Source organism: Pyrgilauda ruficollis, unplaced genomic scaffold, assembly GCF_017590135.1.
Source record: "Pyrgilauda ruficollis isolate IOZ18807 unplaced genomic scaffold, ASM1759013v1 scaffold15, whole genome shotgun sequence".
In the NCBI taxonomy this organism is placed as follows: Eukaryota; Metazoa; Chordata; class Aves; order Passeriformes; family Passeridae; genus Pyrgilauda; species Pyrgilauda ruficollis.
In genome coordinates, this window is record NW_024513654.1 from 9,841,421 (window position 1) to 9,854,811 (window position 13,391).

A 13,391-nucleotide genomic window follows, 5' to 3' on the forward strand; every position below is an offset into this window, starting at 1 on the left:
AAGTAGGACTAGAAAGTACCTCTTCTGCTTCTCTGCTGCCTTTCCCCCCACATGAATATATTCAGCCTGTCAGGCTCAAGGGCCCAGTGGGCTGGTGACAGCACCAGAGCTGCCCTGGCAGAGCTGTGCCTGGAGCTCTGTGTGCTGGCAGGGACTGCTGAGCACCCTGGCCCCAGGGACTGGGAGTGCTCTGCATCCCTCTCCAGCCTACAGGCTGCTGGATTCAGTGCTAAGGAGTTCCTGAGGGGGATGTGCTTCCAGCCCTCCTCTGGAGAAGGGCAGGTTGCCATGACAAAGGCCTTTGAGACAAAGAGGTGTGGGATGGAAAAATAGTATGTGGGAAACCTAGAGAGAAAAATACCGACCTCAATTCAGCATTTGCCATCATTTTCCAACAAAGTCACAGGACTGGGGGCTTTGGTTCATGATAAACAGTAAAGAGCTACACCTGGCCTCAAATTAGGAGAGGCGGGATGAAGTAGAGAAGCAAATACAAACACTGAGCATATAAAGAGTTCAAGATATGCTGATCCTGATGAAGAAAACTTCCCCACAGCAAGGTGTCCTAACATAGCTTCAAACAACCTTTATTATCAAATGCTGCCGAAGCAGAATCACTGCAAGCAAAGGCACCTTTCCCTTAGGCCTTTACAGGTCCTTCCCAATGGCCTTAAGAAAGCCTTAATCACCTGAGCCACCTGCCACCATTTTATGGATTGCACAGGCCTTGCTGCAGCAAAAGCAAGCTTGCAAATGCCTTTTCAAAGGCATAGTTTATGTTTCTAAAGTTTCTCTATCCCAGAAGGTCTCAACAAGGTCTGAACAAACCTACAGAAGGTAGCAAACAAAAATAAAAACAATGGGTATGAGAGGGAAGAGGCAGATGCAACCACAGCACCAGGCAATAGGCTTAATCCTATTGTATCTTCTAGATTTAAGAAACCAAAAAACATGCCATTGTATAATAAGAGAAGTGTCAAAACCATGGAGTTCTACAATTACCAAGCTATCAAAAGCTGGGAAAATCCCACTGCCCTGAAAGGCAGACTGAAACACAGCTTTGTTTTCCTGAACTGAATTTTTAACATGTTGTACATTACAGTCAGTCATCTCCCTCTCTCCCATTTGTTGTAGGGGATCCATTTCAAAACATTTCCTTGCTTCAAATCATGCCTGTCATTACAATCCCAAAGCACCCAGGCTGCACATGCACTATCCCTTAAAAGCAGTGATTTCTGGGTTGGAAAGACATCAGCTGTATATAATGGGAATAGCTATTGCCTACCTCCTCCCTAAACCTTATGAACAGATCTCCCTATTCTCCTTCCCTCTGCAGCATCTGAGACTTGGCATGATGTCAGCTGGCAGTGCCACTTCAGATCCAGCTCCCCTGTGTCCCCTCTACTTCCAGTGCTATGGACCCAGAATGGACGCTGCACTTGTGTGCCCCAGCTCTAAATCCCTCTAGCTGTTCAGACTCTTCCCATTTTTCCAAGAGAGCAAGCTCCTCTCCACTGCCTCCAACCTTCTTCTGCAGCTTCGACCCCCCCCCAGGCAGCCCTGCCCCCTGTGCTGTGCTGCCCACAGGGTACCTGGTGGCAATGCTGGCAATGCTGCCGCTGCCGCTGTATTTCCGTGCCCGGCTCAGCCTCCGCGTGGGCTTTGGGTCTTGCAGTCCAGGGCTTGGAACTGAGGGGAAGGTCGAGGCATAGCCGTGTTCACACTCTGCAAGAGAATCAACAGGCAAGGCATTAAAAACAAAGACAAAAACCAACCGAAAAAACCCAAAAACAAAAAGGAGAGGACAAAGATAAAAATAAAGAAGGAAAAAAATAATATGAAGAAGTCAGCAGGCAGGCCTCACCACTAACACGTTGGCCTAGCTGGGGAGGCCCTTAATCACAACAGCTCAGGGAAATGACAGAGGATATGTTCACAGGGAAGTGGACTGGGCTTGGAGAAAAGGGAGGAAGGGAAGTATTAAGTCTCTGCCAACCCTGGAGGAAGGTCACCACCACTCAAACATTGAAAATATATTAAAAAAAACCATGACAGTCCAGAGAGTGCCTCATCTCTCTCCTCCTGCCCAACCTATCTGAACCAGGCAAACCAGATGTATTTCACTGTGCCACTGACATCTCTGCTGAGCCAGAGCCACCCACCACCATCCCTCCTGCCCAGTGGAAAACTTTCACACCAATACCCCCTTTTCCTCCCAGAAACCACATCCACGTCAATCTCCCCCACTCTGCAAAAACATTCCACCTCACCCACCACCATCAGGAGGACTCATCACGCTATCCTTCATCCAGCCCCTCACTGCTGGGGGTTTACCACCACCCCGCCAGCAAACACTGGCTCTGATTCCTCCGGGGTCACTCTCCCCCCTCGGTGGGGATCTGACCCCAGACCCGTTCCCCTCACGGAGGGCACCCGTCCTTCCCCATTACCTCTCTCCCTTCGCTCCAGATACTCGGCCGCCTCCAGCAGCCGCTGGATGTTGATCATCTGGACCTGCTCCATGGCCGGGGGGCTCCGCAGCCCCGGGCCGCCCTCCGCCCCCACGCTCCCGGCTTCCCCGCTGGACACGGGGGCGGCTGCGGTGGGGAGGCGCTGGGGATCGCCGTCTCTGCCCAGTGCCCGGGCCTCGTCACACCGTCCCGGGGGCGGCTCTCCTGGGAGGGCGAGGGGCGGCAAGGGAACACGCGAGGAAATGCCGGAGGAAGGACCCGCTCCGGGATGCTCCCGCCGGGGAGCGGCGAGCGCTTAACCCTGCCCCTGCCCCGTCCCCACCGCCCGGCCGAGCGCTGCCCCCGCGGCCAGCCCCGATCGCCCCCGCGCCGGGCCCTGCCAGGATCCCAGCCCCGGCCCCCTCGGCCCGGCAGCCCCGCGGCGGGACCGGCCCCTCCGGCCGCCGCCCCGCCCGCCGCCTCGCAGCACTTTGTTTACCTCTGCCCGGCGCTCACGGGCGGGCGGGGCGGAGCGGAGCGGGGCGGGCTGGGAAATGCAGTTCCCGGGAGCACCGAGGCACCGCCGGAGCGTGTCGGGGGCAGCTCCCGGGGCAATGGCTGTCTGTCCTCACGCCTGAGGGGATGGCTCTGTGCCCACCCAGACCCCGAGGTGGTGGTGGTCAGGTCACAGAATCACAGATTGGGTCACGCTGGGAGGGACCACGGTGGGTCAACCTCCCAGCTAAGGAGGGTCACTCCAGAGCACAGTGTACAGGAGTGCATCCAGGTGGCTCTGGAATATCTCCAGTGACAGAGACTCCACAACCTCTCTGGGCAACCTGTGCCAGTGCTCAATTACTCGCACCGTTCCTCATATTCAGGTGGGACTGCTGTGTATCAGTTTCTGCCCGTTGCCACTTATCCCATTGCTGGGCACCACCGAAAACAACCAGGTCCAACCTCTGACACCTCCCTTCCAACAGACAGACATTAACAAAACCCCCTCTCAGACATCTCTTTTTGAGGCTGAACAGGCCCAGCTCCCTCAGCCTTTCCTCTCAGGAGAGACGCTGCAGCCCCCTGATCAGGTCTGTAGCCCCCGCTGCACCTGCGCGAGGAGCTCCGTGTCCCTCTCGAACGGAGAAGCCCAGAACTGGAACAGCACCCCAGGTGAGGGCTCCGTGCCCACCCACACGGAACTGGCAGGGCTGGGGCAGGATAAAGCAGAGGCTACAAAAGACAAAGCCACGGCCACGGCCACAGCGTGGAAACTTTCCACATCTCACCTGTGGAGATGGAACTAAAAAAAGGTGCCAGGAATTCACACTGAGTGACTGATACATTGTTTTATATGGGAGGTTAAGGAGCAAGGCCCATTTTTCAATGTGCTTTATTCAAGAGTATAGACAAGAGATACCACAGACACTATACTTGAAGTAGCTTATTAACAAGGCACAACAGTGACCATCTCAACATTTTAACAAATGCTTTCACAGTATGATCACTCTTTTCAGAACTTTAATAATGTATTTACATCCTGATTTTTATTTAGGTACAAACCCTTGGATCACTTCTATCACTCTGAATTTTACCAACTTAAGCATTAGTTGGAATGGAGCTTAAAAACCTGATAACATAGAATTGTATTATACCAGTCTTTGAAATATTTGACTTACTCAAAAAGGATGCACTCAGAAAACATTCAAGATCAGAATCATAACATTCACAGTAAATATCTGAATCTCCAACTGATTCTGACTTAGAATCCCCCAAATTGTTTTGTGGTTCTGACTGGGGTTATTTTCTGAACCTTCAGGCCATAGCTGGTTACATTTGCAAACATTCCTCCACCACAATGGGAGACAGAAAAGTACCTTGAAAAAAATCCCAAAAAAGCAGAGATTTTCAATCAATGGCTTATGGCTGGTAGCAAGGGCTTTAGGCAGAGCACCGAGTATCAGGAGACTCGTGATGGAACTGCAAGAGTCGGCAGCACTCAACTAGAGAAGAGCTGAAAAAAGTGGATTCAGGGTAGCTAACTTTTCTCTACACACAATTTGCTGATTCACCATTTCTGAGGTTTCCTCAGAAAACTGCAGGATTGCAGCTGATGGAGGTAAAAATAATACCACTATTCAGTTCTTACACAGACCTTTTCATCCCCGAATCTCTAGGGGTTCATTTGTTTTGTTTCTCTTAAGGTGGGATAGTTGAAAAATAAAGGAAGCTGGGACATCCCTCCCTCATTCTGGGAAAGCCAGTCCCAGCCCTAGCTTGGACAGGAGAGTCTCCACTCCTGCACCTACACCCAGCCAGACCACAGCACGTGCAAAGACTGGCTTTTGGCCGGGGCAGAACACAGGGAACGAAGCATTCTCTCTCCCCACCTCATATTTCTACACTGGAAACTGCCCATAGAGGAGACTGTCAAAAGCACATGGGAAATTCCAAATTTGGGCAGTCTCAAGGACTACTCATAAGATCTTGGACTAGGGAAAAGGACACAGGTGCACAGACATCTTCACAGCAGAGAGGTTAACACAAGAGCATTTCTGGGGCTCTAACTGTGCTTCCTTTAACCTACTTCCAAAACCAGCGAGGCATTTGCTTCTCAGGATTAGCAACACTAAACATTAAAAAACCCAAACCCTGCAACTCCAACCCCCCAAACTCATGATAAAGACCCAAAATCACTGTACAACAGGCCCTTGGGAGTATCCACTGCCATTGGCTTTTCTGATGGCACATTGGGAGATATGTGGTGCCACTCTAGGGGTTAAAAGGGAAACCCACGGCTGGAAAATGAAAGGGTAGGTTAAGAGCATATCAGAGTGTCAGCCTCATGAAGGTAAAGTTCAAGACACAAAACAAGAGAGGATGAGAGAGGGATCCTGATACACATGGTGAATTAAATCAGCCTGGAAAGAAGTAACAGCAGGATCAGTTCTGTGTGAAATAATGTAGGATAAGCTCTTGCATTTATACTTCAGCTCAGCTTCCAAGTCTTTGTTTCTGAAGTAAACAATGTACAATTAGAAAAAAAAACCAAAACTGGGTGAAACAAAGACAAATTTGGGAATAAACTGTGGGACATTTCCCCAAAGAAGGAGTCCTAGAGAAGAGGCAAGTCAACTATGGAGCCACAGCAGATCTGTAAAATCTTGCAATTGCCATCCCAAGGGCTCGTGTGGGCAGGTCAGCCTGCAAAATGCCAGAGTGTGACAGAAACAAAAGTGGGTGGAAAGTAAATAGCATGAAGAGGCCCCATGCCATTCAACTGCTGACCAAAAAGCCCCCAAAGTCAGATTTTAAATGTGGTTGAGCAATCCACAGACAACACTGGGGAGGGGCTAAGGGAAGAGTATTTTAGGGGAGAATGAGATCATTTAATTTAGTGGCTCCGAATGATCTGTAAGTACAGTTTTCTGATTATAAGTGCTTGCTGCTGGCATCCCTTCTGGCAGCTGTGATTCACTTTCATTGTGTGTTCTGCTGCTTCGCCCTTTAGAAAGGGGCTTTTTACATTTTATTAAATGGCACTTCGGCAACCCTCCATTTCCAGCCTTAATAATGGATTTGTTAATCTCCCTGATAGCCTTTCCCTCCTCCTTAGCAATAATTTAAATATCCAAGAAGAAATCTGCAGTGCAGAAATCAATTAATATTTACATCTGAAATGCTGCTGTACTATTTTCATCAAGTATAACAGATGTGATCTGTTTTTTATCAACATCACCATCACTTACATTAAACTAGCAACTTCCATCAGGGAAATTTTCTAAGAGCTTTCCAAAAGTAATGCTTTAAGCTTCTCAAACCCAAAATTACTTTAGCTATTTTCTTTCCACTCGACAGGAAGGGAAACTGAGGTGTAAGCAGCATAATTACTCACATGAAGACACACCCTAAGTCAGAGGTGGAACAGGAACACGTCTCACAAATCAAGATGCCCAGCCCTCTGCTTTGAACACAAACCTTAGAAATAACACAATGCCTTGCTATGTGGAAGTTATTTTCAATACGGGCAAGCCCTTTGGCTAAGCTGCCTTGTTTTTCATTCTGTATTTGGCTTTTGCTAAAATCCTCCTATTCCCAACCAAATCTGCATTTTCTGGGAGGAACATTAAGATGGCAGCAGCCATAAGCGGTTCCTTTGCCCACCTTCACACAAACCCTCCAAACTCTTAGTATTGATTTCAAATCCTTGAAATCTAACACTTGTGCAATCAAAGCATGAACAGAGATCCCTGGTGGGAACCATTTTCTGGCACTCTCACAACCGTGCACAGATTCAGTGATTCCCCAAATTTCTGGGAACAGCAGATCCATACCATCTCTGTTTCTCTAGAGAGGGGAACAACATCTGAACAACATATCAGCACTGTAACAAACAGGTCTCTGTTCTTGTAGTCACGCCTGTGATAGCTCAGTATTGCAGGACTTGCAGCAGCAGACTGGAGCACAACCCAAGTCCCACCTACTCAACTCCCTTCCAAGACTTGCAATACCTTCACTAAGGGACCTACAAGAGCCTACAGGACATGGCCTCATTTCTCATCCGGGAGCTTCACCCTTTTGCAAGGCATCAGATAATCCATTTCAGCACTCCCGCTGGTACCTGGAACCCATCCACCACTGAGGACAGACGTTTCTCAGAACCAAAGCTCTGGGATATCCAAAAGTTTGAACAGGAATAAAGTGCATGCTCTGATCAAAGACTAAGCTCTGCCAAACAATAAGATAAAAGCCACAGATCTATTGGCTCTTTGGGTCACTTGCTCCTTCTCTCCAGGAGATGTGCTCTGTTTTCAGACCTGTGTTGTGCCCAAATTTATACTGAGTCAGTGACTTACTCTGTAACTTTGATTAAGTCACTTAACTGATCCAGCTGCAAAATTAAGGGGAATTTCCATGAGAAAAAATATACAGAGTCCTTCAGTTAAATAACAAGAAGGTAGGGTTCTTCAGCCAGTGGCAGAAGGTGCTTCTCTTCCAGCTCTCAGGGTGCTCTGCTGACAAGGGATGTGATCGGTTCTCAGCAGTGCTTCTGGCACAGTTCCATGGTTTTACCTCTGCCCTATCATTTCTCCTGCTGTGGCTTCCTTCTGAATTCTATGCTGATGCCCAAACAGCATGAGTCAAAATATGCCAACCTGGAAGTGGCTAACACATGAATCACTGTGGCCAGGTCATGAACCAGGAGGAATGAAAGGGGTTTACTGTGAGTTGGATGAAAAATATAAAAATAAAGGGGTCCCACACTGCTCTATATATCACATCACCAGAAGATCCAAGACCATCTACACTGACCTTGAGCCACGTGGTCAGCTCTCATTGATACAATGGGAGCTCTGCACGCAGACCAAAGGCAGTCTCAGCTTCTTCTGCCCTCTGCTAATCACAGGTTTCTGACATTTCTTCGGTTTGTCAGAAAAAGACCCTACACAGCACATTAACGATGGAAGGAGCCACATGATGAAGATACTGTTAACTCATCCCCAAGGCTCAGTTGTGTTCTCCCTCAGAGAGAATTATTCAGGAGCAAAGGACAAATCTAAGATCACCCATTTGTTATTCCTGGTCAGAAGATCGATAAACATAGGCAGCACTTGAAGAAGATCTAGCTGTCTCCTGCAAGGGGCAAGGTCCACTGTCCCACGCATGCACACCTCTATTAGACTTGTGAACTTGTCACCCCTGTTACAGAGACTTGATTGCCTTCATGCTTTTGGAAGAGGACATGGCAACACAGGTCTGTATCTGTAGTGAGATCAGGATGTATTACACACCATGCCTATTACAGATAAGTCATCGTATCCGAAGGACTCATCACGTATTTGTGCAACTCCTGCTGACAAAAACATGAGTCCACACACACAAAGGGGATGCCTGGCACAGTACTAAACCTCAGCTGAGTTTACTCCAGGTCCCTTTAAAAACATCCTCCAAATTCCAGCATTTCAGCTGCCACAGATTTTCAGCCCTGCTTATTTATGAAGTGGCATTTGCAGAGGTTACAGATGTATCAACAGAGCTGCCCTCAGCACAACTTTCATTTCTGAAAACAGCCACTGTAACTTTCTTCATGTGATGTTTCTATTCCTTGGATACCAAGCTTAAATTTCTAGAAACAGGTCATTTGGAAACCTGTACATGTCAGTTAGCAAGGTGTGTTGGGATTGGGTTTTGTGGTCTCACCATGAGAACTGCAGCAAGAAGGCAGGCAGCACTGTTATTCACTCCCAGAGGCTCAGCTGGAAAAATAATTCAGTTATATTTCAGTAGCAAAAATACTCCAGCTTACCCAAGGAGTCTGACAAGGGGATTCTAACCTTTCCTGTCACCATACTGTAACACAGGTCATTTTTATTCTAATATTTTAAAATACAAGTGAATGCTATAAGGGTGGTGCTGAGAGGCCACTCCTGAACACTGCCTCCCCCTGCCACAGCCCTGACAGTATATCCTGCCCTGCTCCACGGCTCTCTGCCCTGTGGCTCCGTTTCCACACCGCTCAGCCAACCCATGGCCCCTCTGCTATTATTCGTGACCACAACGATAGGATGTGGGACCCATAAATGTAAATCATCATCATCTCCATATTTCTGCCTGAGCTTCAGGCAGGTAAGAAACTCCTGCCTTATCTGAAAGTCCTGCCCTAGACATGGCAGGCTCTGCTGTCTGCCTTGTACCGCTGACCTGCAGACAAGGGTAGGTGTATTTTGGAGGCTGAAAACATCCTTGCACTTTCTTCTTTATCACCAGGTGTGACACGCATATCTGGGATATCCAAGCATTTGGATCCACAAGAGAAAAGGTTGTGTCCACCTCTCAGGGGGCCCCTCTACCAAACAGCATCTGCTCCTGCTGAGGACAGTGTTTTGAGAAGGTGAATAACATGGCGCAGCCACCAAAGGCTTGGAAGAATGAATGAGGACCCTGAGTGCAGTTTATCAGAAACTGTAAAACTGGAACAAGGAAAACCACTTGAGCTCTCACAGCCTTAACAGCCCTTCCTTAAATTCCTTCTTTTGGCTACTGAAGCCCTCCAGTTTCCATACCACTGTGATGCTGATCCCAACCAGCATCCTGGTGCTTTACCCAGTTCTGTCCCTGTCACCCATCCTGGCCAGAAAGAGACAAACATCTACCTGTCACCTCTGTTTTTTTAAGACTGTTTCCTTGGGGCAGGGCACTGTCACTCCCCTGCATGTACAGCACCTGGCACAACAGGGCTGTGACTCAGCCACCTTCCTGATGGGAGTAACACCAAAATAGCTCATTACACCCTTTGTAACACCATGGTCAAATGACCTGGGCATCCTGCAGGAAGCAGGCAAGCACCAAGTCTGACTGCAACTGAGTCTGGCAGTCTCCATCACCAAACTTTTTTGAGCTGCCTCCCCCCATTATTGTGAATTGTGAGTTCAGAGACTGTAATGAGTAGTGTCCGTTAAAAACATCTCTGTCAGGCTGCCAGGACTGGGTGCACTGAGGAATCACCCCTGCCCTGGCAGATGAAAGGGCACAGCATTCTCTTGGTGCAATAACCTGAGCTCTGCATGCAAATCCCTTCCCAGAAAGGAGATGTATATACATTAGGATACAACCCTCCCGCTTCTGCAGCTGTTCCTTAGTTTAGATAGGGCCAGTAAGGCTCAGAGATTGTTTTCCAATCCCAGCAGCATTTTTCTTTGTTTGGGAGCAACACGTAAAAGCTGCCTGGTTTATGACGGTCACGTTCTGAACAGCACGTTCACCAGCTGAACCTTTGGTTAAATGGGACTTTTCACCCTAAAATGTCCTGATTGCACATTAAAATACTGAAAGGTTTTGCAGAATTTCCTAATAAAAGTGATGATTTTCAACATTATGACCTCAACAATTACTAGTGAAAGCTTCAGTGAAAAAACAAGTGCTCAGGAATGGAGTTGTTTAGATGCAAACACCTCTTTTAAAAATCTAACAACAAAAAATCCTGCATCCTGCTGTCCTACTCATTTTCCTGTTCCAAACAAGGAACCGTATAAAATGATGCATTTTTAAATGGAGCGTATAAAAGATCAGATACTATCCATCTCAATGGCAAGGAAAATTCTATAATCTATCTCCCCCCACCCTGAAAAAAAGCCATGATTTTGACAATTCCCCTTCACAATAAGAGCGCTCGTTGAGAAAAAAAACAAACCTAAACCAGCGGTCTCACACTCAGTTTCCAAACCAGGGATGCTGCTGTTTTCACATGCAAACCCAGTTCTTGCTGGTGTCTCCTGTCATTTTCCTGCTCGCAGCTGCTGCTCACGGCGCAGCTCAGCTCCTCAGTTGGCTTTGCAGATTCATTACGAAATAACAATTAGCACGTGAGAAAAAAAAAAATCACATCCCAATATTAACTCAACTTTCCAAAACAGAACAGCAGCCTGGATTTGTTCTGGGCGAGCAAAGAACAAGGGCTTTTGGCTGCAGCTTTAGCGGCAGAGCAGCTCCTCCGCAGTGGGATGCCTTTCCCTGGGAGCCTGCGGAGCTTTTCCCGCAGAACAAGGGCAGCCTATATCGCCACCTGCACGGGACCTACAGCTCTATAGGGGGTGAAGGCGAGCAGAGGGTGATGCTGCGATGGAGACGCGTGGCTCGGGACTCGCTGATCCCTTTGTAAAGTTAAACGGAAAACAAAACGCAGCACACGCTCCGCGGACGAAAAAAGAGGGGGGAAAAAAACTCCAAATATGAAAGCGAGGAGGGCAGAGAAATTTAAAAAAAAAACAAAAAACAAAAAACAAAACAAAAAAGGTAGAAAATTAAAAAAAAAAAAAAAAAGGCTAAAACAAAGAATAACAAGAGAAGCCCGAGGAAAACGAGGGCAAAGCGCCGGTGGCGGAGCGAAGCCCGGGGCTCCCGGCGAGGTGTCCATGTGACACCCCCGGGCCCGCAGGTCCCCGCAGGTCCCGGAGCCCCCGGGCCGAGCCCCCCCGGCCCCGCGCCCCCCCCACCGGCCCGCTCGGCAACGCGTGACGTCACACGGGGGACCCCGGCGCCGCGCATTGGCGGAGCGGCACGCGCGGCCCCGCCCCCAGCAGGCGGCGGCCAATGAGCGCGGCGCGCTGGCTCCATGTGCGAGCCATGTGTCCGCCCGCGGGGCGGGGCGCGCCGGGCGCAGCGCCGCTGGAGTGCGCTCCGCCACTGCGCGGGGTCCGCGGCCGCGCTCCGCCGCGGGCCACGGCCGCCCCTTTGTTCCCAAAGCGCTTCTTCCTCGCCGTGCCGCCGTCCCTCGCAGCTCGCGTGCCCGCTCGGCAGACCGCTCCGCGGGGGAAAGCCGCGGGCTACGCGCACCCTCCGCGCCCGCGGAGCAGGAGGCTAGCGGCGCGGCTGGCCACCGCCCCGCACCGGACGCTTGCCCTGCCCTCCCCTACACTGCACTGCTGTGCCCTGCCCTCTCCTCTCCTCCCCGCCGGCTACCTGGCGAGCACTGCCACTTGCCTACGTGACTCTGCCCATGCCCCGGCGGGGGGAGCGGGGACGTGTCATCGCCTCCTCCCCCGCCGCTCCGGCTCCGCCACCGGCTCTGGCTCCGCGCGGGGCCCGCCGCCCCCCCGGCTCCTCTCGGTGCCACTCCGAGCCCGCTCTCCCCGAGAACCGGAGATGCGCCCCCCCTCCCCGCACCGTCCCGCTCCACTCTCCATCCCAAACTTTCCCCCGGGCCCGGTCTCCCCAGTGGCGGCGGGGGTCGCACGCACGCCTCTGCCGCGGGGGGTGCAGGCCGGCCCCGGCGCCCTTTGTCACTGCGTCGCCAGCCCCTGCAGCCAGCCGAAAGTTTGGTTTATTTTTCTTACTCCCCTTGACCGCCCCGCGGTCACGCACACGCGCGGCCACGGCCGCCAGCCCGCACTTACTTTTATTCTCCTTCTCGATCCGCTCCAGGTAGCTGGCGGCCTCCAGGAGCACCTGCACGTTGTAGAGGAAGGTGTCCATGCCCGCCGCGGGGCTCGTGTTGCAGATGTCCCCGAGGGGGCACCGGGCCCCGCCGGCCGCCCCTGCGCTCCGCGGCTCGCTCCGCGGCTCCCTCCGCGGCCGGCCGCGCTTCCCCATGCCCCGCCGCCTCCCCGTGCTGCGCTGCGTCCGTCCGTCCGTCCGTCTGCCGGCGAGCCCGGCGGCCGCCGCGGTCCTCAGCAGCCCCGGGATGTGTTCCAGCTCCGCAGCGGGGAGCGACCCCGTGGAAAGGGCAGCCGGCTGCTGCGCCGGCGGTGGTGGCACCGCGCCCCCAGGGAAGGTGGCACTGGTGGGGGCCCAGTTGCACCCGCCCCCAGGACACAGAGGCACAGCCAAGCCTGCCCTGGCTCTTGTCACCCCGTGTCACCTCCCGCCACTGCCCGAGGGTCTGTCCCTGGTCAGGGACCCAGCGTGACAGGCGGACTGGGGAGCCCATGCTGCGCTCAGCGCTGGGGCCGATGGGGCCAGCACTGCAGGCAAGACCCGAACTCCAAACGGACCCCTCGGCATGAAGCACTAGCGGTTTAATGTCAAATTACTCCTCCTCTATTATGCAGTGCCCCCCAGAAAGCTCTCTCTGGGTTCAAACTGTAAAAGCAATTAATAAATTTTTTTTTTCCAAAGTAAATCGAAGGCGGAGAGCAGGCAAAGGATGCACCAGCCTCCCTCACCCTCTCCATATCCATCCCTGCAGAGCTGGGGTCAGGGCCGGGCACACTACAGCTTGTTTTCCCTTGTTTTGCAGTCAGCGAGGTGAGAAAGAGTAGCTGCGCCCGGAGGAGGGAGCGCGGGACCTGACCCAGACTGAAGACAAGGGCAAGGATTTGCACTTCCAGAAGTCATTTGCTATCTCGGGTCCATGAATTTTGAGGGGGTAGGCGGAGTGGACTCCACTAGCACCAGGCTGGCAACAAGTGACCTCCAACACCCTCCTGGCTCCCCTTCTATCCGTGA

General features: G+C 51.5%; 1 protein-coding gene across 2 annotated transcripts in view; it reads right to left on the reverse strand.

The window, feature by feature from the left end:
• Positions 1–12,612, reverse strand: part of MXI1 (MAX interactor 1, dimerization protein) — a 55,675-nt gene extending 43,063 nt beyond the window's left edge. The window contains exons 1-2 of one of the 2 annotated variants that reach the window (XM_041461357.1): positions 12,341–12,612; positions 1,593–1,725 (exon numbers count right to left, since the gene is read on the reverse strand). In XM_041461357.1, coding sequence (XP_041317291.1) covers positions 1,593–1,725; positions 12,341–12,536 — 329 coding nt within the window. In that variant the 5' untranslated portion in view covers positions 12,537–12,612. Of the gene's footprint in view, positions 1–1,592; positions 1,726–2,450; positions 2,930–12,340 lie in introns of those variants that run through there. The other variant, XM_041461358.1, reaches the window with a different exon arrangement.
• Between the last annotated feature and the right edge of the window lie 779 nt (positions 12,613–13,391).